This window comes from Engraulis encrasicolus, chromosome 9 (assembly GCF_034702125.1).
Source record: "Engraulis encrasicolus isolate BLACKSEA-1 chromosome 9, IST_EnEncr_1.0, whole genome shotgun sequence".
NCBI classification, from domain to species: domain Eukaryota; kingdom Metazoa; phylum Chordata; class Actinopteri; order Clupeiformes; family Engraulidae; genus Engraulis; species Engraulis encrasicolus.
In genome coordinates this window covers 35,151,693-35,178,090 of record NC_085865.1, presented here as the reverse complement: position 1 = coordinate 35,178,090, position 26,398 = coordinate 35,151,693, and the positions used below count along the sequence as shown (strand labels likewise).

Sequence of the window (26,398 nt, the reverse complement as noted above, 5' to 3'; positions counted from 1 at the left end):
TGTCTCTCTATTAATACTAAACAATAATTTCCTTAACTTAGAAAAAAATGTAATGCTGTGTTATTTACAAACAGGTGCCCTCAAGTTTTGTTTATGAGATATTATTTAGAATGGCATGACAACACCTCGATGCCGGTACACAATGTCCCATCATCAGTGACAAATGACAACTCTTACCTCAACATCAGTACATAATCCTTTATTAGTGACAATAACAACTTTACCTCAATGCCGTTCTCCCTGCGCAGTTCCTCTGCATTGAGGGCAGAGCAGTTGACGGTGTGGAATGCCAGCTCTGCTCCTGCGGGCAACAGGGGCGAGGTCTTGGAGAAGAGCTGCTCATCTCCCGTCTCCATGGTGATGGTCTTGATCAACATGGGGTAGCCTGCATACTTATACGGCTCCAGCTCTGAAGATACACACACAGACCAAACACACACAAATATGTAGAGACAGTAAGTAAAAAAGAAAGAGCATTTATTTTCTCTCACTTCTTTCAATCCCAGCAATGAGCAAAGTCTAACAAACTTTATCCAGGATACACAAAAAAAACATCAACTTTCAAACTTTTGCCAGCAATGCCACACCATACTGGTGACTGAAGAATGTCAATTTCTACTTTCAGAACTGCACAATAACAGGTTGGGAGAAAACCCAGGAGCACTCGAATGAGGAAAGTGAAACGAGAAGAGAGAAGAGAAGAGAAGAGAAGAGAAGAGAAGAGAAGAGAAGAGAAGAGAAGAGAAGAGAAGAGAAGAGAAGAGAAGAGAAGAGAAGAGAAGAGAAGAGAAGAGAAGAGAAGAGGAGAGGAGGGGAGAGGAGGGGAGAGGAGGGGAGAGGAGGGGAGAGGAGGAGGGTGTCTGACCTTGGCGATGCCTGTTGAACAGGATGCTCTGGGCTTTGAGGATGAGGATGATGTTCTCCGGGTCGGGGCCGTCCACGATGCGCGCCGACTTGGAGCACAGGAACTCATAGGCCTTATTGACCTTCTCAAACATTTCCTGTTACCCAACACAGAAACACCCCGAACAGTCAATTCAACAGTACTAATTAATAATAATGATGACTGCAAGAAAACATTCATGACAAACATGAACAAATATACAAAACAATCCCACAAGTATCATGTGTCCCTACTCACACACATACGCAAACACAAAACTTGCTGCTGGCAAAATGCGGCATTTAACACTAATAGAATTTGATATCTTTTTTTCAGCGTAAGCCACTGGTTAAGTGTAAGATGTTGTCGAGTTAATTCCCACCACAGACCCAAAACAAAGGGAGCCTAAGCTGAAGACTTACCCTGCCCTCAGGGTTCTTGTCAGGATGGTATTTCTGGGCGAGGCGGAAGTAGGCCTTCCTGACCTTACTCTCCTCGTGCCTGCGGGAAAGAACGAACACACACGTGCGCACACACGCACACACACACACACACACACACACACACACACACACACACACACACACACACACACACACCCACACACACACACAATCACACACACAATCACACACACGAACACAGACGCTTAGCTTCATACATCATTAGCATTACCGAGAAGAAGAGGGCGTGAATGTGAAATGGGGTAATGGGAGTTATGTGACTGTGTGAGTGTGTGCAAAAGAGGCTGTGTTTTGTTGAGGACAAATACAAAAGTCAGTTAAAGCGATGGTTCGGAGTAGAATCACCCTAATGCCATTTGAACCGTGACACCCATCCACCTTTACACCCGAAGTGTTTTCTGCCGCAGGCTTACATCAACAGAGTTGCCGTGTTATTCGATGTTTATTCCGGATAGCTTGACTCAAGCGCATATGGATACTGGGCACAGTCTCCAAACTTTCCCCACAAAAATAACATGTCATGACACCAAACTTCTACAGTATAACAAATGTGGTTTGTACTCACAAAAAGATGAATTTGAAACTTTGTACATAGTCCAGGAGTTTATTAGTAACAACACACGAGACGATTAGCTTTTCTGCTGCTAAACATCCGTCAACGTCACTTCCTCCAGCTGGGACTTTGTTGATGGAAACAAATACACGTGAGTCCGGAAGGCGGAAAACTCAAAAAGACAGCTTGCGCTACAACTAGAAATTAACCACTTCGGATTTAAATTTTACCACGTTTAATAAATAGAAGACGATGCCACACTCGTGCATATATCCTGGCTGTGGACTAAAACACAAACCTTACAATAAGTGGACAGTCCCAGCTGGAGGAAGTGACGTCGACGGATGTTTAGCAGCAGAAAAGCTAATCGTCTTGTGTGTTGTTACTAATAAACTCCTGGACTATGTACAAAGTTTCAAATTCATCTTTTTGTGAGTACAAACCACATTTGTTATACTGTAGAAGTTTGGTGTCATGACATGTTATTTTTGTGGGGAAAGTTTGGAGACGGTGCGCAGGATCCATATGCGCTTGAGTCAAGCTATCCGGAATAAACATCGAATAACACGGCAACTCTGTTGATGTAAGCCTGCGGCAGAAAACACTTCGGGTGTAAAGGTGGATGGGTGTCACGGTTCAAATGGCATTAGGGTGATTCTACTCCGAACCATCGCTTTAAGGTGTTGTGTTGCTGTCAAAGTGTGTTTGTGGAGTGTCTTGGGGGAGGCTCTTGTTATGTGTTTGCATGTCCTGCTTGTGTGTGTGTGCGTGTGTGTACGTACTGGCCCTGTCCGATGGGCAGGTTGAGTACTTCGTAGGCGTCGTCTACAGACATGCTGGGAGGCTTCTTCTCCACCTCCTTCTTCCAGGCCTCCAGAGTATCCTTCAGCAGCTTCACCTAAAACACAAATACAGAAATTATTATTGGGATTGTTCATTCCCTCTTTATGATCTAGGGGGAGTGACACAATACTAACAGGGAACTAAATTAAAACCCGCCAACCAGCCAAATGCTGCTGAAATTTCAGGTTTGCTGGTGTTAAAGAAAACTTACTAGCCACTTTGACTTTGATTAGTGGGTGTGTTTGGCTAGTAAGTGAATACGAATGTACTAAACAATCCCATAGTGGCTTTTTCTCAGCCAGGGGCACGACAGTGCAATCACTGAACTTAACTACCCTCAGCTGTCACAGACAAACCAAATAACAGCCTGCATACGTACGGGGTCTCTGATGGGCCAGTCTGGGAAGCGTGTGGCGTCGCAGAGGTGTCGGAGGTAGTAGATGTTGCAGAAGAGCTCGTAGTCCAGCTGTGGGTAGCTGACCACAGGGATGGGGCAGTACTGGTAGAGCGCCCGCGTGTTGCTCTGCAGACGAGGGCTGAAGTCCGCCAGGTGCGCCGCAATCTTCTCGATCATCATACGCCTGGAGAGGGACGGGAGAAACACACATAAGCATAAAACACTAGGCCCTACCGTGGCTGATATGGTAGGGCACACGTTTACCACTCGGCCGACCCGGGTTCGATTCCCGGTCCGGGTCCTTTGCCGGTCCTTCCCCATCTCTCTATCCCAGCTCACTTCCTGTCTCTCTTCCATTGTCCTGTCTCACGGAAACAAGTGAAGGCTGAAAGGCCCCAAAAAAATACTTAAAGCTTGACAAATCCATCAATACTTCCAAATTTAAAAAAGGGTTGTCACACCAAATTAAGCAACATAATGTAAGCATAAAACATTCATAAGCTTGACATCAATAATTAATAAAAGGGTTGTCACATCAAATTTCACTTAATGTGTTGGCACAAGTACATCTATGGAGAAGGTCCTTGAAACCACCGCCAATTCACCAATACTATTACCGCAATTATACTTGCATATACCAGATTCTCACATCTGCATCAGACACACTCCAACACACAAACACAAAGATTCACTGAAGACGACGGAAAGAAGTCACCCCATTCGATTTTCAACACAGGTTTCCAGAATAATAACAATACCATAACTCGATCCTGATTGTGCCGTCAAGACACCCAGACACTCAAAACTGAACACATTTATACCAGGCAGACACACACACCTCATCTCGCTGCTCCAGATGGCCTCGGGGGTGTCAAACTCCCCCAGGAAAATCTCGGAGAAGCGCTCGGCCTCATAGTTCTCCAGGTAACACACCATGGCCTCGGGCAACACAGGCCCCAGCACACTGCGCTGCACCAGGTCCTGGCCCTTAGCCTGCAGCAGAGGTTAAAGGTCAAGGGTCAAAGGGTCAAGGTCATGTCAAAAGAGCAAAGTATGGGTCAAGGTTACGGTCATGGTCAAGGTCAATAGACACTGGATGCTCTGTTTAACCTTTTGGCTGGGCCCAACCCGAGGTGCCACTGTCAGTACAGTATACTGATATTACTCATACACGTTACCGCCACCTACAGGGTAATGTGCATATTGCCTTGTCACAGATTGATGGCTGCAATATGCCGGCTCAACATGGCAGCTATCTGACTTCAGCCATTCGTTCCAATGCAAGGGCAGAGGTCAAAGAGCAGACCGGCAAATCGACAGTTGGATGAAAAGAGAGAGAGGTGGGCAATGACTCACCTCTTCAGATTTGAAGGCCTGCTTTAGGTGGGTGTACTTCAGGAACCTGTGGGAGAGGATGGGAGGTTAACACAGACAGACTGACGGTTAAAGGAGGCAGACACCAGTCAAACAATGCGCAAAAAAATGGATGCATGCTGTGGGGGTTACTTACATCTAAACAGCTCATAGGCCATTTGATTTACAGTGTGTTTGTGTACGTGTATGCACTCATGCGTGCATGCATGCGTGCGTGTGTGCGTGCGTGCATTTGAATGCATCCATTTGAACGCGCATTTGCGTATTAGCAGCTGACTCTGTGTGAAATGTTCACTGGTTCAGTAAATAGGATGTGAGTTCAAATGTTCTAAAAACTAAAAGTACAGAAGGGTGAAGAGTGCCATTATCCAACTGGCAACGGGTATTGTACATCATGGTGAGCTTGTAATACTATGCCTCTGTCTAAATAAAATATTCTCTACAATATATTTCTCTGATCCCTACAAGTGCATATGAGATTCTGCGTGATGGAACAGGGGGGTGAAATAAGGTGAACAGTGCTATTATCCGACCTGGCGACGGGCAGCACATTGGAGCTTGTGTACATCATGATGAGTTTGTAATACTACGGCTCTGTCTAAAATATTCTCTATACTCTATTTAGTTTGTAATACTAATGCTCTGTCTAAAATATTCTCAATATATTTCTCCATAATATATTTATCCCATCCATACATAGCGCACCTGATATTCGCGTAATGGAACAGGAGGGTGAGGTGAGGCGAGGAGTGCTATTATCCGACCTAGCAACGGGCAGCACATTGGTGCACGGTGTACATCACGATGAGTGTGTAATACTACAGCTCTGGCTGAAATATTCTATATATTCTATTAAGTTTGTAACACTAAGGCTCTGTCTAAAATATTCGATAAATATTTCTCATTCTTCTCTATATTCGGCATAACAGAGAAGGGTGAGATGAGGTGGGTGTGCCATTATCCGACCTGGCCACAGGCAGCACGTTGGAGCCGGTGTACATCATGATGAAGAAGAAGACGCCGGTGAGGTAGAGCCTCTGCAGGTTGGGGTTGTCCTGCATCACCAGGTACAGCAGGTTGGCCACCTTCTCCACCAGGATGGGGTCAAAGGTCAACAGCAACTGCGACACACACGAGACAAAGATACAAAAATGACATACTGTGTAATACTTTTTTAAAATGCAGTTGACTCTCAGTACTGCACTGCGGCGACAAGTGCCAGTCAGTGCGTCTGAGCTCCCGTACTTGTTTGCTTTTATATCAGACGTACTGTAAACGTTATTATTTTTTATGTTCTGGAACAGGAACACTTATTGAAAAATAATGGTAACCGGTTAATACCGGTTTTATTTCGTTCCTCAAACTGAAAAAACAAAAACAAAAAAAGATTCCTGGGCACGTTACGGCTGAGTTTCACGTCCTGTGTGACATCAGACATTCGCTGATTGAATGGAGAGAGAGCAGTGGATTACAAAATCTCCTCTTCCCATCCTAAATAAGAGAAACCACTGTCAACCGCTGAAGTTTGTCCCCTGAAGAACACCGGTGCCTGGGATACGTCATCCAGTTTACTGCCGCCATACAGTACGTCATCCAGTTTATTGAGTTTTGTTTTCAGTTGTAGTGGGGTTTGATATAACAATGATTTGTTGTATCTCTTTCTAGTTGAAATAATATAATTAGCGACACATTTTGGATGTGGGTAGCGACATTACTAATGTCTGAAGAAACGGAAGAAAATGTTTTACCTTACACGAGATGAATTAGCAATGCAAACCTCAGTGCTTGCTAGCAGGGCTGAGTGTGTAAACCGTTTGGATTTAAGTGGAATACTTGCAAGATGTCCTGCGATCAAGACAGTGTTTTAAGGTAGCCCACTGTGGCATGTCAACTTGGGGTCATGTTTTTGCTGTGAATAACTAGTTTCGCTGAAGTAGGTTCAGTTATTTTTCTTGGTTTGTTGCGCTATGATGGAGAGTGTGAAATATCGCTATAGGTAAACGGTAGGCTATTTAAATGCAAACCAACCATGGAGTGCACATTTTGCGTCGTGACGCTTGATTAACCTGTGTGAATGCATTCACCACTTGATAGTTATTACGACAGCACTAGGTATCTTTAGTGGTACTGTAGTAGGATCGCTGGTTTCGTGGATGGGTTTGGTGCTGTGAAGGATAGGCTACCACTGAGCTACTCCGGCAGCGTGTGTGTGTGCTTGACAGAGTCAACAATCAGCTTTTGCCCAGGCTGTGCGTGTGTGAATGCGCGCGTGTGTGACTACCAGCCTGTGTGAACGTTTGGCTACAGCAGTCACTGTTGCGTCCATCAATAACCAAAGCTAGTAACCACATATCTGTACATAAGTCATCAAGGTGATGGAAGAGTCGCATGATGCTTGAACATAGTTCAGTTAATCCACAATTTGTATACGTATTATGTTTCACATTTGAGACGCAATGTGCAACTGAATGCTTTGGAAGGGAATCGACTGCGTTGTGCAACGAAGTAACACCCAAACACACACACAGACACACACACACACACTCCCACACACACACACACACACACATTTAGTTTTGCACTATGATCAAAAGTGTGTGTTTAGGTGTGTAGGTGTTTTCATGATGTGTAGCCTAGTGTAGGCTACATTTGGGGTTCGGTATGGTACCGTGGTTGTGCATGCTTGCGTGAGTGTCGCTGCTCAGATCATCCCAATAATAGTAGTAAAAATGACTTCCATCATTATTGACAGGGTCTGACAATGGTGTTGCCTAATACACGAGCCCCGCATCCCGCCCCCTTTCATAAATGAATCGCCCCCTTCACATATCTTTGCTGCCGCCGGGTCTGGGAGTAATCAGTTGACAGGAACGAAATTAACCTTTCCGGGAACAATATTTTTTTTTTTCTAACTGGTTCGGGAACGTCAATTTATTGGTCGAACTCATAACCGGAAACGTTATAATTCCGTTTCTGTTCGGAACGAACCGATTGGACAAAAATATTGGTTCAAAGCCCTGCTTTTAACACAGTCCCTGAAGTAATGTGGGGTTAAATGCAGCTGCAAACAACACAACAGAGGACTAAATGAGCAGCAAACAACATTTTTCTAAAACTGACACCATGCACCGTATTTTACAAAGCATGCATTCCACAGCCATGTAAGATTCCTCAACATTTCCAACACTTAAATCTTCCCAAATGATCATGCCTGTCACAGTACTCAGATGTGTCGAGACACTGTTAAAAATCGGTTTCTTTTGATATAATGGCTGATGGCTCTGCTCACCTGCACTATGTGAGGCATGCAGGTGTTGTCAGTGATCAGCCGCTTCACTCTGGGCAGAGGCCTGATGATGGCGTTGTCCTGGTCCCTAAACAGAAGAGGGGCAGAGAGAGGTCACGTGTGTGTGTGTGTGTGTGTGTGTGTGTGTGTGTGTGTGTGTGTGTGTGTGTGTGTGTGTGTGTGTGTGTGTGTGTGTGTGTGTGTGTGTGTGTGTGTGTGTATGTGTGTATGTGTGTATGTGTGTGTGTGTTCCTGTCCTACACCTGCTTGGGAAGTATAAGCACATAGTGGTGAGCATGTTGAGTGTGTGTGTGTGTGTGTGTGTGTGTGTGTGTGTGTGTGTGTGTGTGTGTGTGTGTGTGTGTGTGTGTGTGTGTGTGTGTGTGTGTGTGTGTGTGTGTGTGTGTGTGTGTGTGTGTGTGTGTGTGTGTGTGTGTACCTGCTGGGGAAGTATGAGCACATGGTGATGAGCATGTTGAGAATGAGTGTGGCCAGGTCGGTCTCGTTCATGACTGCCTGTCCGCTGGCCAGCAGGCACCACTTCAGCTGTGGGATGGCCTGCAGGGGGCGCCAGCCGTCCATGCCCTGCGCCCAGCAGCGCGTCTTCGCCGTCAACGTGCCGTCGCTCCAGAACTCTTGCATCTACCGAGGCGTACAAACAAGGACTTAGATACACAGCACTGATACATTACACTTTACAAAGCGCATTACAGTTATCGGATGCTTCTATACAAAGCGACTTGGGGACAAAACCTTGGCGTGAAGATTCTCGTTCATCCATTTCATTGCATTACATGACATTAAACAGTCCTTAGCTGAGGTTTTTAACCAAAGCAACACACAGATATTTAGGTGCAGGGTGTTGGTTATTAAGTCCCTGTTGCAATATGGGTTATGTCCAAGTGCTGCTTGTGGGATTTACGTTGGATTCTTACCTCTTCAAAGCTGAAAGGTCCTCTTCTTTCTTTGTCAGCGTTCCCAAAGTACCATTCCTTCTCACTCTCTCTCTTCATGTCTGCTCCAGCTTCTATTACATTACTCTGAAACGGAAACAGGAAACTGAATTCAATGCCTATGTCAACATCATACCATAATAAAACTGAATTGATGCGCTCATCATTGGTCCTGAATGTTTAGGATCTGAAATGGTGCACTTAAGAGTCATTGGCATCAAGTGAGTTAATCACTAGCTGTGCAAATAATTCTAATAGACTTGGGCTGTGTCCCAAATCACGCACTTGTGCACTTCGGATCAACAGTCTCCTAATTCTGTAAGTAATGTTGATGGGACACCAACCTTTTCATGCCAACCAAAGTATTGTTTGTGTGATTGTTGTCCTTTGGGGTGAAGGAAATGGAAATAAAAACACCAGACGCTGTGCATTGTAAACAGTAGCCAACTGATATTTTGGCGAGCTAATGCCATGCTCAGCCGTCACTTCCAGCGAGGGCACAGTGCATAGTGCTCAAATTTTTCCACGACACTATGCACTGAAGACTTCAGTGCACTGTGTGCACTATGCACTGACTGTCAGTACACTGACACAAGTGCATGATTTGAGACATAGCCATGGTTATTCTTTCTGTATGTTTCTAGCTAAACACTGTTGCTCTCCCCGCTGATCTGTGTGACCCCCTGTGATTTTCCATTCCTGTGTCTTCTCATTAAAAAGGACTGTAGTGGAAGGCAGAGAGTTCTGAAGCCACTCAAAGAGCAAGTTATCTGTATCTCAATCTCTCTCTCCTTTCGCGAAAGCCATTGCTTGTTGTGGACTCGTTGTATACTGTCTAATTCATTAATTTCCTTAACATAATTGGTCATTTTCGAGCCGTTTGCCAACATAGCCGCTATATACTGTCTAATTAATTAATTTCCTTAACACTAGCCCATCACTGCCCCACTCAATCCCCTGTGACCGTCACCTGTAGGGGCACGGTGGCTCTGCTGGTGTGTAGATGTGCAAGTGTCAGCAGGTCCACCAGGATCCGCACTCCATTGGAGTCCATCACCTCCTTCACATTTTTCTGAAGGAAGGGAGAGTTAAAAAAGGTAGATGAGCACAATAATGATGATACACTTATTTCTACAGAATACATTGATCAAATGGAAAAACAGTTATACTGGAACATGTAGTTTTGGGGCTGTCAGCTTATGGTTCATGGTCCTGTGAAAATTGATCAAACTAAGGGGTGTAACGCGCTCAACTCAACCAAAGTAAAAAAAAAAACTGGGTGCTCATTCCTCAAGAATATAGGAAAGAATATACAGGTTTTTTGCCCGACAATGAAGAAGGTTAAAACCGACACGTCTGACGGGCAATAAAACACAAAACTTGGAGTGCTGTCCTGTGAGAACTGTGCATACTCTCTATGGTACATGTGTCTGTGTATGTGTGTCTGTGTCAGTGTCCACACCAAGCTCACCTTGTTCAGAATAAGTTTGTTGAGGAACAGGATGAGCCTGTCTCTTTCCAGTTTGTCAGTACACTGTTGATAAAACACAGGACAGAGACCGTTAGAGAAGTGCTTTATTTCTAGACTTCATAGGAGTGCTTTATTTCTACTCTATTGATGTGCTACAAAACTGAGAGAAAGAAAGAAAGAAAGAAAGAAAGAAAGAAAGAAAGAAAGAAAGAAAGAAAGAAAGAAAGAAAGAAAGAAAGAAAGAGAGAGAGAGAGAGAGAGAGAGAGAGAGAGAGAGAGAGAGAGAGCAAGGATAGGAGAGATAAGGTGAAGGAGAGAGCTTGCTTAAGATTTAAAACGCTGCTGATTTGCATAGCCAACTGATGTATCAATTATTCATCACTGAGTCAAACCCCAGGCCCATTACTCATTACATTACATGTTACAAATTATGCATAATGGGACCATTAGTGTTAAAATAAGATAATGGAATAGGGGCACCATAGCTCTTTTGGCTTACGGTAGGGACAAATAGGAGGAGAAGCGAGCGAAGCGAAGAGAGGCGAAATCCAACCGTCATCAGGTCATTGCGGCGAATCAAATGGAATGGAACAGTTATGTTGTTGATTTGATTGAACAGTGGCAGGCGAATTCGCTCCTCATTTGCAATAACATTAACCTTTCTTAATAATTTTGCTTCGCTTCGCTCCTGTTCGCTTGCTTTCGCTTGCCTTCGCCTCTCTCATAGGAATGAATGGCAAAGTTTGCAAATTCGCGTGTATGTGTCCCTACCGTAAGGCGTCATACCATATCCCCCCCACCTCCCATCTCTCTCCTACTTGTCTCCCGCCATACTCTCTACAGTCCTGTCCGAAATAAAGGCATGAAAAGCCCCTGTCCAAAATAAATTAAGACAAATAAATAATTAATATATTGGATTGAAGTACTCACTCGGTCCAACATGCCTACAATATATTTGGTGTCAGTGAAGGGTCCGATCTCCTCACAGCATTTGCCGTAGACTATGGTGAGGGCCTGGAGACACAGGCACTTCATGGTGACTTTGGGGGTGAGCAGAAAACGATGGTAGAGCTCATTGAAGAACTCGTACCTGAGGAGGTGAAGAGAGAGAACAGAAAAGGAGGAAGGAAAATGTTAAAAAAAAGAGGGATAGAACCATCATCCATGACTAAAGACAAGTTAACAGGAATCCTTCATGGTGACTTTGGGCGCGAGCAAGAAACGCTCATTAAAGAAATCGTACCTGAGGAGGTGAGGAAAGAGAGAAGAGGAGAAATGATGTTCATTTAAAAAAAAAGAGGAATTAAATTAAAGTAACTATAACTAGACTACATTTCTGCAGAGGAAATTATACAATAAGCTTGTCATTCACGTATGCGACTTTGTGAAGAATCATAGGACTATCATACATTAAAGAACTTGTTATTTTTTGCCAACTGATTGGAAGGAAACGAAGGGAGAGCTCATGAAACAACTCCTGTACCTGAGGAGGTTAAGACAGAACAGGAATAGTTATATATATTTTTTTTTAATGAAAAATGAATAGAAACATCAATTATCAGCAGTCAACAGCACCGCGTTCATTTAATGAGTGAAACACTCGACTGGCGCCAAATTGAATTTGGATGAGACTAAATGAATTTCATTCTCATAAATGATGAGGACATAGTGTGGCCCCATTTACACTTGTAATGACTGCTCATGTTCTCAAGAAGAGGCAGTCATTTATGCAAGTCATTTCTTCTTTCAATTGATCTAGCAAATAGATTTGCATTCATTATCTGTTGAGAAGAGTTTGAGAGCAAGGAGCTGCAACACACTAGTACCAGAGATTCTTTAAGTATATGGAGATATGCCCCCCCCTATTCAAACCCCTGACAAAAAAAAACAATTGAGAAGATATGAAGTCAGGAAAGCTATTCACTCCAGACATCCCAGCAGTTTTCTAAAGAAGAGGGAGACAAGATACATCCAGATTGTTTTATTAATCTGATCTGCAACTACAGGAAACATCTGGTTAAGGTTATTTGCGACTAACTGAGGGTTAAAACCTATTGAATGCAAGGGTGTACTTACTTATGCCTTGCTGTCCTGTGAATGTTAACATATTATGGTCAATAAAAATATGATGACATGTAAATGTGTGGGTGAAATAAGTTAAAGCAGACTATGTTTGTTCCTTCTTGGGATTTCCGGGAAGATCAGACCATGTTTTATGACCAATTTTGACAGAAATGTAAGAAATTTCAAAGGGTGTACAAACTTTTTCCTATGACTGTATACAGTGGAACTTTGGATTTTATAAAGCAGTCTGGAGGTTTTCCCCCACAGGACTGTGCTGGCCGTCAAAGGTGTCCCAAAACATACATCCAACATTAGCAGTTGCACACTGACCAACTGACACGCCATGATGCATACATTTAGTGTTGGGGGTTTAGTACGGGTTTTAACTATTAACTTCTTAATAAAGGCGAGGAGCTGGAGCTGGAGCTAGGGCCTAGAATGAGGTGCTTACGATCTCTTGATGGCTCCGGACTCCTCGCTCTCATCCTCCTCCAGGAGCAGCCGCAGGTAATAGTCGCCAATCTTTATCTCATCTGAAAGGCACTCGTACTTCACCTGGTAACGCACAAACACAAAGTACATTTTTCTTGTCACACACACTCATTTGTCTTGTCTGAAGGGCACTCAAACACACTGCACACTCATCCACAAACGAACACATCCTACTCGCTCTGTCTCTCCCGCGCTCCGTCTCTCCCGCGCTCCGTCTCTCCCGCGCTCCGTCTCTCACGCGTGCTGTCTCTCACGCGTGCTGTCTCTCACGCGTGCTGTCTCTCACGCGTGCTGTCGCTCCGTCTTTCACATGCCCTCTCTCTCACTTGCTCTGTCTATCATACGCTCTGTCTCTCACACGCTCTGTCGCTCTGTCTTTGCACGCTCTGTCTCTCGCTCACCTCGAACTCCTGGTGGTTCCATGAGATAACGTTAGCACTGCCGAGCTCGCGGTCGACGCTGAAGGCCCTCATCTCGCCCTCCAGAGCGTCCCGCAGCTCCTCCCTCGTCTTCAGGTTCCAGATCAGGTTGGAGCGCGCATGGTCAAGCTGGAACCTGGACACCATGGGTGGAGAAGGAGAGGGGAACATGGGGCCATATATAGAAAAGGTTTAATGTGGCACCCACTGGCCATGGCTCAAACGGTTAGGTTAAGGCACAGTACAGTTATGTTGTGGGACCTGGGTTCAACTCTGGTCCGAGGTCGTTTCCTGATAATGCCTCATCCCCAACCGCCCACTCGCTTCCTGTCTCCCTCTCACATGGTCCTATTGAAATAAAGGTCCAAAAAGCCCAAAAATACAAAAAGAAAAAGTTTCACGTGGTAAGATTTTGCTGGCTGTCTTCAACTAAGCAGAGACGTGCAGAGAGATGACAATGTGGCAGCCTACTGTTGTGCTTCAGTCGCTTACAACCCAAAACATTTGACTCTACTTTCTTGGATCAATGAGGCTTTTAGCAGACAAGCAACCACTGTTACACTATACTGCGTAATCTTCAGAAGAGTAAAAAGCCAGGTGCAGGCGTATCTGACAACAGTGAGAGAAGACGTCCACAGTCCACATACTGCAACTCCGGTTCGGTTGTAAGTTTTATTCAAGACCTACAACGCTTCGACCCATCAGGTCTGACCCTGATAAGATGAAATGGTGTATTTCTTGAATTAAACTTACAACCAGACCTGCACTGTGCGGACGACTTCTCTCTCTCTCTCTACACTTCATCGCGTACCTGTAGTAAAAAAGCTCCCAGTTGGATTCGATCTTGATCCTCTGCCTTCTCTTACGGAGGATGACCGGTTTTTGGTTGGGGTTCTGTGGGAGAAGCCAAATACACATCGGTGAGATTTGAAGACCAACGTTGCGGAGTAGCGACCTTCATCTGGTCTTGTCTTTATGAAGCAAAGTGCACCATGAGGCTTAGGAGTGAGTAAAAAATCTTTCAATCTCAAATGGATGACCACACACACCCTCACTCAAAAACACACGATGAAAGGCCACAACAAAACAGACACAAGCAGGAGAAAGTAAAAAAGAGAGAGATGCAAAGTTAAAACTGAAAAGTGCAAACAGGATGGATAAATGAATGTGGACCCTATGATGACACAAGTATTGTGTTTATTACAAATTCCAGAACGACACAAATGAGACAGTTCAGTTATATTGTGACCGTTTGTTGAAGTGATGGCAAACAAAGACATACAAAAATATGGAACCCCCACACCACAAATGTTACATGGAGAACACAAACACACACACCCACAAACATAAAACACACAGGTGATGTCTGGAGTTGTGAGAGGCATGTGATGAGCAATCTCAACGCACCAGACTGACACTCAGTCACTACTCACCAGGTTATTCCTGTCCTGCTGCATTGATTGACAGCAGAAACCACAAATGGGAGAAGGGGAAGGAGGAGAGGGTGGGTGGGGCAAAGACAACACAGAGAGGTTATTGGTCTGGTGGTCAGGAAGTCATGCTGATCAGGAGGAGTGGATGGGGATGAGCACTCACTCTCAAAAACACACACAAAACATGACAACTTTATAATTATTGTATTTTCAGAGTTACATTTTAAATGGATGAAATATGTTGACAGTGTCTGAAGCAATCAAATTTCAAGTCCATTTCTGGGTCATTGACGTTTTAGAAGCAGACATCAGGGCAGGGTGGTGCAACAACACCTAATGTCTCCATTAAGTTAAGTTGGCACTTTAATTAATTGTACAACATGTTTCATTTGCATGGAATGAATGCTACTGTATGAATGCTATGAATATAATCCAGCAAAATAATTTAACCCCAAACAATAGTGTCATCAGCTGTTGATACACCACTTGACCTCTGCTACTAAAAACACCAATGAAGCATGTATTTCATTTCTCTCATGAAATATATAATGTAATAAACATTAATGTTGATTAAAACAAAATAGGGTCGTTCCTGTGGTGGGTAAGTGGTTATATCCGCGTGAAATTAGTATGAGTCGGCGTGAATCTGGTTAAGTGCAACAGCTTGTAAAAGTCAGTAAAGAATCACGAGATTTGTTGATCATTAGAAATGAGCGGACTGCAAGAGTTTAAACAGACACACACAGACACGCGCACTCATACACGTCCCCTCCCCCACGTACACAAGATCTTGGAGATTGACACAGAGCATGACCTCTCCTCCGTAGTGCAAGAGAGGAGCATCTGTTAAATCCCAATTTTCATCCTACGAGTAATCTCCTCCTTAATATGTTCCCCCTGACTGCGTTCCAAGTCAGTATGAGATTTTTTTTGGTTGATATTATTGCTTGAAATTGGCTTGGTGTTGACTGCAATTCTGCGGCTACTGAAATCACACATACAAGGTGTTGTGTGTCACAACATGAGCTTTTATTCCGGTTGTCCTGACAGTGTTATTAATGTGCTTAACCGAGTGAGCGTGTAAACACACACCCACACACAGACAGAGATTATCTTTAATCCCCGGTCAACAGTGTGGGGGTCTGTCTGTCTGTGGCAGACGGTGGGGAACACACACACAGTCTGGGAGCTCAGGAAATACATGCCTGTACATTCTCTCACTCACACACACACACACACACACACTCACACTCACACTCACACACACTCACACACACACACACACACACACACACACACACACACACACACACACACACACACACACACACACACACACACACACACACACACACACACACACACACACACACACACAAGCATATAAATTCCAAAACAATGCAGATTATGCAAATTATTAACTGCTGATGCTATAGGTAGTTTCTCATGCACAGTATGAGCTCAGAGCAGTTGGGTCAAAGACGTCCAAAATGGAATTGTCATTCAGTGTAACGGATACCTTTTGCTGACTGTAACTGTAAAAAACATGACTCTTTTTATTACATTTTTTTTCCAGTGAATTCATGAAAGCCTCGGCTGTCATCCATTCACTTGAAACAATTTGAAAATCTTGTTTTTTTACAGTTACAGTCAGCAGAAGGTATCCGTTACACTGAATGACAATTCCTTTTTGGACGTCTTTGACCCAGTTGTTTACAAATATAATCAACGCATCTGATGTCGAAGATATGACAGACAATGCATAAAAACATCACACTTGAATAACCTTTTATGTTAGAACATTGGCATTGGATGTCGTCTATGATCTACTGTTCATTTGATATGATCTCTGAACCCTGCAGAATAAACCCACTACATACTGTAACAACATAATCATAGTCCAATCATTACGATTCAGGACCAGTCAGACCTTTACATCTTGATACTCATAGCGAAGAGCCCCGAGGCATCCACTTATGTCAGATCACCACCCCCTACAGCAGGGTGGCAAGAGCTTACACAAAGGGCTACCTGAATGACAATCGAGCAGCCCTCAAGGAAATTACTCAGGCATATTGGGTACACAACTACAGGTAGTCATACACGCACATCGACACACACTCACGCGCGCACGTGCACGTGCACACGCACGCACGCACATACACGCACACACACATTGCAGGAGCCATGTTAATATGCACTGCAAACCCAGAAAGCATGTCCTGAATGAAAGGGCAACCCAAAAAGTAAGTGGAGAAGTTGCATGTTAATGATGAGACAAGAAAAGTACAGCAAACTCCCAAAGCAGATCAGCTCCCTCTGCAAGAAGGCAGCACATAGCAGTGCAGTGCTGAACAGTGGAGCACAGTAGCACGGTACATTGCAGTAAGACCTGCCCACCAGCAGAGGGGGCAAGAGCACAATCGAAGTGAGGAAGAGCAGTCAGACGGACGCCACATGCTCAAAGCCTCTGCAGCTGGCAAACCAAAGCAGTGGAGGTGCTGTGTGATCAGGAGAAAAAAGTTTGAAGAGATGGATGGATGAATGGATGGATGAAAGGATGTAAGGATGGATAAAAGGACAAACGTATGTGTGAATGGAGGACATGGAGTAATGAGAAGATGGGAGGAGTAAATAGATAGAGGAGATAAATGTGTGAAGGGATGGAAGGATGAAAGGTTGGGATGGATGGATGGGTGGATGGATGGATGAATGGATGGATGGATGGATGGATCAATGGATGGATAGATGGATGTATGTGCAAATGTATGTGTGAATGGAGGACAAGGAGTAATGAGAAGATGGGAGGAGCAAATCGATAGAGATAAATGTGTGAATGGATGGAAGGATGAATGTTTGGGATGGACGGATGGATGGATGGATAAAAGTGGGATGAAATGAACAGAGAAAAGGATGGAAAGACAGGAGGATGGATGCTTACCTCTTTCTGAGCGATGCCCATCTTATCCCTCCAGTGCATGAGCACCAGGTCGGCCTTCTCCTTGGCAAACTTCTCCACCTCCTTAGCAGCCTTGCCCGCCACCCTCTGCCACTCCGGCACCTTGTTACGCCCATACTGATCCTGTGGGGCACAACAGATAAGACCACATTAAAAACACAAACACACACGCACACACGCACGCACGCACGCACGCACGCACGCACGCACACACAGTACAAAACGCTTAACGTTATTTTTCTTTGCTCACTGGCCACTGGCTTGTGGTTTCCCCGAGTCACTACCCATTTAGCCGTTCTGCTAGCCAGTTTTCTTCAGAGTTTTCTTGTAAGTTTTTTTTCTTTAGAAAAATATTCTTGCATTTAAATACAAACAATTGATGCAACTACAGCGATTTGTCACACCAAAGAATACGTTACCTGTCAAAGTGGCTAGAGAGACTGAAATTGTTACTAGCCACAGCAAAGTTTTACCAGCATTTGGCCGGTTACAAACACAGAAAAATAGACTTGTGTTTTCTGATTTACATCGATCTCTATGAGAAACCATACACAATGTCACAAAAAGACAAGTGTTTCATATTTTATTTATCTTGCATAAAATATTTACCGTTGCAATTTTGACATTATCTCGTATGTGCATTCGATCCACATCCTTCTCTGGCACCGGGTCTGTGCTGTCCAAGTACGCCAGCAAACCTGTGGGCTAAAAGAGACAAGCACACAAATTGAGTGGCAGGCTAAACACGAGAGAATGAATAATAAATAGCTAGATAACCACACAGACCTCTTGTGAAAAATAGGGGTTACTACAAAAAGAAAGCAACCAGCTTTTAAAATTCTGTTTATGCCCAACTAAACCCTAGCTTATTCATGGTCACAGGAAAAAGAGCCAACTGGACTCCGTTTCTCAAAAGAAACATTGCTAATCAGTTAGATAGTTAAATTGATCAGTAGCTAGTTAGCAACAATGCTGTCAGGAAACGTAGGCACCCTGATCGAGACAGATGAAGAATCCACAGTTCCCATGGAGATCCCTTGTCACCAAGCCTGCCAGCACACTGCCATGCACATGCTTCTCATTTAGACCTCGATCTGCAGCCAGATGATCCACACTCTATATCAGACCCCTGATCAGCAGAAGGAGGTGGGGATGGGCGGGCAGAGGCCAGGAAGACTGAGGTTGCCCTTTTTCAAATCCGCTCCTCCAGCCCCATGACACAAGGCTCAACGCCATTGATGTCATCTCAAAGTTTTTAATTCAATATATCTTGCAAAAACAATTTAGAGGTTACTCCGTCATTTGATATCAGGATACCGCACAGAAGCAAATGCTTGACAGAAGTGAAACCTTATTGTTTCCTCCACGGGAGGAAGTGCATTAACCAAGGAATGACCAGAGAATGACCAGAGCGGACCAGACAGACTGTCCATTTCCCTCCCGTCCTCGGCTTGTGCTTGTGGCGATCGTCATTGACGATAGAGGTTTTATTCAATATCTCACAAAAGCACTATCAAAGGTAATTTTCTCATTTGCAATCAGTATACTGCATTGAGAAAAGCCCCCCAAAAGCTGCTGCACCTTGGCTGACGGATGGGGCGCCAGTGAAGCATGAGTCCAAAATCACAAGGTGATGATGGGAGGTTAGATAATGGGGTGGACCATGAGACATTAGCCAGAGACTTACCAGAATACGCTTGAGGAGGTTCATGGCCGTTGGGTTCTCCGCTGTCCACAGACCAACCAGGTGACGACTCAACTGCCTGAGGGAGTGGAAGACAAGGACCACAGTGAATCCACATACTGATTATGTTACTGTGCAGTGCCAGAACTTCGAGACATTGTGTGGTCCTAATTGTTGGTGTGCTCGAGTCTGTATCAGTCTATTTTTTCTTTTTACTTTCCACTTTCATCGACAGCCACATTTTAGTCCAACCAAAATAAAAATCACCATTCCTCCTTTAAACACATCATACCTCTTGACTTGAAGGCTATAAGTATGTAGTGCATAAATCCTTTGAGTACTCATTACCGCTGTCTTTATGGATTCTATGGTGAGTGTGTGAGTGAGCGTGTATGTGCAACTGTGTGGAGAGTGAGTGAGTATGTGAACTTGTTTCTGTGTGTGTTTGTCACTGCACCTGTTGGTGAGCATCCTCTGGTCGGCGCTGATAGTAAACATGGCAGTGTGCAGGTGGCGAGGCAGAGCTCCCTCACTCAGGGCTAGGTCCTGCATCTTAGTGGCTATCTCCTTATCTCCCTCCTGAAACACACACACACACGCACACGTGCACACAGACACACACACACACACACACACACGCACACAGACAGACACAGACACACAGACAGACACAGACACACAGACAGACACAGACACACAGACACACAGACAGACACACACAGACACACACACACACACACACACACACACACACACACACACACACACAGACACACAGACACACAGACACACAGACACACACACACACACACACACACGAATACACACACACACATTTAATGTGCTTAATTGATTTCAACTTTGAGGATAGCGGAAATATTGTGTTTTTCAGACACTATATAGCCATCCCTGCCTGCAGCACCACCTAGAACACTACATGAGTTCCGTACAAGAGCATTTAGAATGGCCCCCTTATGTAACATAATACAAAAAATAACATTTACTTCAGTCCCATCATGAATAGACTTTCAAACAGTCTCACTCCAGTTTAAATAAATTAGATTTCACATTAAATTTGCTGTATATTGTAGGTCCTTTGAGTCAAATAAACTCCAAACTGGCTACCATCGCAAAGGGAGACTGCGTCTATACACTACAATACAGGCCTGACTAAAGTGTGTGAACAGCTTTCATTTCTCTTTAAAGACATACTCCCCTATTTCAGTGAGTTGAATGATTGAGCTTTACCTTGCTCCTGTTCTTCCAGCAATGCTCTAAGTCTGGTGATATTACTTCTGGTTCCAAGCTAGCAAATACCATTGAATCGTTTGGGACCAGCTAGCGGCTAGCTAATCCAATTCAATTTATACATATATGCTACTTATACGTATATGCTATCTTGGAGGTAGAATTCAAGTCACCAGACTGACAGTACAGAAAAAAGTAAAACTCAACCATTTAAACTCAAGGATGTAAAATGGGCTTATTTCCAGAAATGGGGGAGTACCGCTTTAAGACATCTGAATGGACAAAGCGAGGTCTTAATCTGCATCTGTTGACTGTGAACCCTGTATGGTGACTCCATGAAGGCTGCATTGGCTGGGCAATTGGCTGTTTCCCGTCCTGATATAAAAATGGAGATTACACATCTAATGTGTTGCATGCTGTAGTCATTTTAGCTGAGAGAATACTTTACTTTGTCTGAAGAAAGACTATCAATTGACTGCTCACAAATCCAAAATAAAAATAAAAACCTTGGAAAAACGTGTGAAATGTGTGAAATGCGTTTTTTCTGTTTCAAGTCAGTTGAGTAAGGCTGGCTACAATCTATAGCTTTTGATGGTGCATCCTGTAGGAAGACTGTATTTGTACAGACAGGGGCTTGCAGGCCTGTAAGGCGCGCCTCTAGTCCAGCTAAAACAATGGAGTCCTGTGTGTGATGTGCAGAGCTGGTGTGAGCGTTCACCTCAATGATGGCTTTCATGACCAGGCCGGCGCCCTTCACAATAGCCATGGAAGGATGCTGTAGGATAAAACAAACCCAAACAAACAGACTGTCAAACAGTGTGACATCACAAGCTACCGGGCAAAGAGGAATGACCACAGTAAGGGCAAACAGACTGTCAAATTGTGTGACATGGCGAGCGATGAGCACAGAGGAAGGGCAACTGAAAGGGCATATAATGAGCTTTAGTATAATGCTGTCGTCAGGTGTCACCACCTACTTAATAACAGGTGACAAAATATGAGCAAGCACATCAGTCACACCCACACACACCACATGCTCTCTTCCTTTGTCTTTCCCCCACTAGCAAACAACATGACCCACGCACACAGAGAAACATGTACACATGTACAAGAAATATATCAACAAGTCAAACACACAGTAGCTTACATACACAATTGGCTCATACCAAACCACTTACAAAGGCACACCAACAGGCACATATACTGTAGTACTGTGTACAAACACAGATAGACAGGTACAAACACAGACAGGGTCACACACATGCAGTGCACGCGCACACACACACACACAAACTGAGACACACACCGTCACTGACACACACACTGACACACACACACACACGTGCACAGAATACACACACACAAATGCACAGAATATACACACTCGCGCACAAACACACACCTGGAAGAGTTTGAAGAGTGTGCGTCCATTGGAGGCCACCATCTCCAGCAGCATGTCAAACTGCTGTCCCTCCGTGGTCTCGCTATACGGAGCGCACAGCGCAAACGTCAGGAAGTCCAGCAGAGAGCTGATCACCAGAGCACCTGTACCGTGATCCTGAGAGGAGAGAGGGAGAGAGAGAGAGAGAGAGAGAGAGAGAGAGAGAGAGAGAGAGAGAGAGAGAGAGAGAGAGAGAGAGAGAGAGAGAGAAAAAACATTATTTGACGTTTTAAAAATTACAAGCAACTATGGTTACGAGAAACACACCCCCGTTTTGCTACTTTGGCATTACTACTGCTCTTGTCGTGCCAATGAAGTACTTTGAAAATACGGTACTTTCAGCAAACAATACTTCTCAGGCTATAAGTTGCACATACCAGCACGGTTAATAATCTGATGCTCTTATGCATGGACATAGACAGGAGATTTTTTTAATGGTGCACCCTATAATCCTTTGCACCTTGTTGCCTGGAACATACATTACATTTTAGCAGACTCTTTATCGACAAACACAAAAATGGACAATCAGCAATTTTTTAAAAAAAGGACATAATCAACACTCACCACGTTGCTGATGAACTTCTCCAGCAGGTTTTCCAGAAACTTCTTGGAGGAGAGCAGGGAGGCTTTGTTCAGTTGCTCTTGCCTGAGGTCATAGTCATCGTGCATGGGCTGCAATTGCATCGATAGGCACACACACAGTTAGATAAGGCTTGGGTGTGAAGGTACGTAGATGGAGTTGATTTTGTGAAGGAAGGATATGGAAAGGGAAGGGTATGGTGTGTGTGTGAGTGTGAGTGCGAGTGCATGTTTTTTGAGTATTGTAGTAGTCAACTTGTTGACAACTTGATTGACTACTAGATCGGTAGCGCACGCACACAAACGCATACGCACACAAACACATTTGCCAATACTACCAATCTAGTTTGTGTACGTGTGTGTGTGTGTGGTGTTGTAGTATGTCGTATGGTGTTTGTTTGACTTACACACATAAGTGCGCAGAGCATGTCAATGGCAGCATGGGTCACACCGTTGTTGTTCCTCTTCAGGGCCTTCACCGTTTTCACGCCAAGCCTTTCCCGGAAGCTGTAACACACACACGAAAAAAAAAATACACGCACATGCATGCACACACATACGCACGCACGCACGCACACATGAAAGATTCAATACCAAATTTAGCACAGAAAATATGTATTCAGTTAATGTTTCCTCTCACACACATAAATTAACTCCATTGACCATACACATCCCAAAGATGTGAGCTCACTGACAGCAATGCCAGTGAACTCACCATCGGGCACACACACAAAGGCGTACAGACGCACACACACTTTTGGGGTCACTTGTTGCCAATTATCAAGTGAAAATGAGGAGTCTTAAAGTGATATTGTCCAATTTTTGGAAATATGCTCATTTAACACCACTCCTTGAACTAAATGATTGAGTGTAGACCAGTTAGCCGCCAGCTAATGTTAATTGCTAGCTTGGAGGTAAAATTTGCACTGCCATACTCAGAGAACGGCAGGAAGTACAAAAGAAAGGTGAAGCTCAATCATTTAACTCAAGGAGAGGTGTACAATAAGCTTATTTCGAACTATGGGACAGTATCACTTTAACAGCAGTATTGTACTCTCATTGACTGGGACTGAGAAATGGCTCTTCATCATACATCTCAGTGTGCCTGATGGGATGAAGATGGATGGATGGATGGATGGATGGATGGATGGATGGATGGATGGATGGATGGATGGATGGATGGATGGATGGATGGATGGATGGATGGATGGATGGATGGATGGATGGATGGATGGATGGATGGATGGATGAGGAGAGATGGATGATGGATGGATGGTGGTAGATGAGAGGGAACAGAGAAGGGTGTGATGATAAATGCATGAAAGGATGGAGGAATGGAGGAATGAGAGTGACTGAAAGGGATGCAGGAGGCACACAGAGACAGTAAAAGACAGACAGATGCAATGGCTCCAAATCTGTGTGTGTGGGCGTGTGGGGGTGTGTGTGTGGGGGTGTGTGCGCGTGCGCAAGTCTGTGTAAGTAATGACAGTTGAATGATAAAATTGGGAAGGAAATGACAGGAGACAGATTAATGGCTGACAGACCAAGCCTAATGTAGTAGTTTAAGCAAATCTTAAAACTTGACTGATGCAGACATAACGTCAAAAAAAAAAAATGTCAACCAGGAGCTTCACACCACTTTGATAGAGATTTTATAATCAAGCTTGTGCTCGCAGCCGGGCATTTAGATATAGCAAGAGGTTAAGAAAAGCTTACACTTGAGTGATGTAGACATAATGTCAACTAAATAATGTCAACTTTAAAATAAAAAAAATTAAAAAGGAAAAAGGAAAAAAGATAGTAGGGCTGAGATTCAGAGCAAAGACAAAACAAAGTCAGACAAGATGGAGCTGAGAGACGGACAAGAACAGGTAACACTGAGATGCATGGGCTCATAGTTACGTTCGAAGCTCCGGCCCAGCAACTTGACCAGACCTTGGAATGACAGAGTAATCAGTTACAGAGCAGCCAACACACACACACACACATACACACATGTGCACACGCGCGCACACACGCGCGCACTCACGCGCGCACACACACACGCACACACACACGCACACACACGCGCGCACACACACACGCACGCGCACATGCACGCACGCACACACACGCACGCACGCACGCATAGGCACATGCACGCACACTGCAAAGAGGAAAGGAAAGGAAAAGCCATGCAGTGTGTATGAAGGGGAAAAGTAAAAGTAGAGTGCGAGTATCTAAAAGAGGAAGAACACACAAAGTGACAGAACACATAAGAAATTTAGTTTAATTAAGGTTATATTTGTGTGAGAGTTTGAAATAGAACTTAACCATATATTATGTGGGAGTATTATGTGTAGTGAAAGTGATCGTTATCAACATTGTACATATTGCCAGCCGTTTCTGTAAACAAATGTCTGACATTGGAGGTTGTGAGGTAAGGAGTTTGACCATGAGTACAGAGGTAGAGAGGTTTGTGCTGTGGGACTAGGAGCTATATAGAGTGCAGCAGGGCTTCACCAGAGTAGCTGGCAATGATAATATGGCTCGTTCTTTTGAAACTTGGTAGTCGCCTGTTAATCCGAGTTAATTCTCCTGACATCCATTGTAAATGCGCTTTATTGCAACAGTTTGGGAAAATACAAAGGTCTGAGAACACTAAAGTTTAACAGACTCTGACTAAACCATGTAGTGTTTCAGAACCCTGATTTATAAATTACCCACTCTACTGCATTTTCCGAGGAGGAGGTTGGATTTTTTTTTGTCGAGTCCCAAGCACAAAAGAACGATCCATTGCGCTAGAACCAGGTAAATAAGAGTTGTGCAGGTGAGTGGCACAGCTCGCATAAGAAAAAAGGGTGGGGGTGTGAGTAGGTAAAGTGGTTGTGGGGAGGAGATGTGAGGAGGTGGCACATGAGTACAGGTACAGAGGCAGGGGGAGCTGGGGGTTGTGGGGGTATAGGGGACATGCAGGCTGCAACAGGGCCTCACCGGGGCAGCTGTGTGAAGGCCTGGAAGCCGGCCTTGGAGGCCACGAGGCGTCGCAAGGCCTGGAACTGGCTCTCCAGCTCCGCATTGGGGCCCGTCATCTCAGCCTCCTGACCCAGCAGAGCCAGGATGGCGTTGTTGATCAACTTCTCCTTGTTCTCAGAGAACAGGCCCTGGAGGGGAGAGAGAGAGGGAGAGAGAGAGAGAGAGAGAGAGAGAGAGAGACAGAGAGAGAGAGAGAGAGAGAGAGAGAGAGAGAGAGAGAGAGAGAGAGAGAGAAAGAGAGACAGATAGAGAGAGAGACAGAGACAGAGAGACAGAGAGAAAGAGAGAGAGACAGAGAGACAGAGAGAAAGAGAGAGAGACAGAGAGACAGAGAGACAGAGAGACAGAGAGAAGAGATAGACAAAAGTGTACATAGAAGCAGTTGAAGAGAACTGAAATTGAAGAACTATTGAAACCTGATATGAAACTGACTTCAAAAGAGGAGAACATTTCAAACAGACAATTCAATAATATAACAGTATAAATCAAAAGCGATACATCAATTAATTTTGTCGACATCCACATACATACACACAACCACACACACACATTCACACACACTTACATCCTGAGTCACAGCGTGCAGCACCCCACTGTAGGAGATGTTGGCGTTGAAACGGAACACGGCGTCTGCAAAGTTCCCATCTGTGGAGCAGAGTGGACATAACAATTCATTAGCACAGTGGTTTTCAATGTGGGGGCCGGGGACCCCTGGGAGGCTGCAAGGGGGTGCTAGTGGGTCCACAGCAAGTTGGAATAAAACGGGGCAGCCGTGACCTAATGGGTAGAGAGTTAGTCTTTAAATCTAGGGGTTGCAGGTTCAAATCCCACCCTCACCTC

The 26,398-nt window shown here is 44.4% G+C and overlaps 1 protein-coding gene across 8 annotated transcripts in view; it reads right to left on the bottom strand.

Moving 5' to 3' along the window:
- The window catches only part of LOC134455748 (dnaJ homolog subfamily C member 13-like), a 76,443-nt gene that overhangs the window by 19,119 nt on the left and 30,926 nt on the right, over positions 1–26,398 (bottom strand). For 3 of the 8 annotated variants that reach the window (XR_010036153.1, XM_063207003.1, XM_063207004.1), the window contains exons 11-39: positions 26,124–26,203; positions 25,517–25,686; positions 24,446–24,478; positions 22,951–23,050; positions 22,529–22,636; positions 21,926–22,081; positions 21,242–21,298; positions 19,733–19,854; positions 19,279–19,354; positions 18,201–18,296; positions 17,574–17,714; positions 14,633–14,650; positions 14,011–14,093; positions 13,182–13,335; positions 12,740–12,843; positions 11,155–11,314; positions 10,225–10,287; positions 9,724–9,825; positions 8,736–8,840; positions 8,240–8,442; positions 7,804–7,888; positions 5,481–5,635; positions 4,497–4,542; positions 3,979–4,133; positions 3,123–3,324; positions 2,683–2,798; positions 1,306–1,384; positions 866–1,001; positions 225–409 (exon numbers count right to left, since the gene is read on the bottom strand). Coding sequence is in view for 7 of the 8 variants with exons in the window: in XM_063207003.1 (XP_063063073.1) it covers positions 225–409; positions 866–1,001; positions 1,306–1,384; positions 2,683–2,798; positions 3,123–3,324; positions 3,979–4,133; positions 4,497–4,542; positions 5,481–5,635; positions 7,804–7,888; positions 8,240–8,442; positions 8,736–8,840; positions 9,724–9,825; positions 10,225–10,287; positions 11,155–11,314; positions 12,740–12,843; positions 13,182–13,335; positions 14,011–14,093; positions 14,633–14,650; positions 17,574–17,714; positions 18,201–18,296; positions 19,279–19,354; positions 19,733–19,854; positions 21,242–21,298; positions 21,926–22,081; positions 22,529–22,636; positions 22,951–23,050; positions 24,446–24,478; positions 25,517–25,686; positions 26,124–26,203 (3,290 nt within the window). In the remaining variant the exon portion in view is untranslated. The remainder of the gene's footprint in view (positions 1–224; positions 410–865; positions 1,002–1,305; positions 1,385–2,682; positions 2,799–3,122; positions 3,325–3,978; positions 4,134–4,496; positions 4,543–5,480; positions 5,636–7,803; positions 7,889–8,239; positions 8,443–8,735; positions 8,841–9,723; positions 9,826–10,224; positions 10,288–11,154; positions 11,315–12,739; positions 12,844–13,181; positions 13,336–14,010; positions 14,094–14,632; positions 14,651–17,573; positions 17,715–18,200; positions 18,297–19,278; positions 19,355–19,732; positions 19,855–21,241; positions 21,299–21,925; positions 22,082–22,528; positions 22,637–22,950; positions 23,051–24,445; positions 24,479–25,516; positions 25,687–26,123; positions 26,204–26,398) is intronic. The other 5 variants (XM_063207005.1, XM_063207006.1, XM_063207007.1 and 2 more) reach the window with 5 other exon arrangements.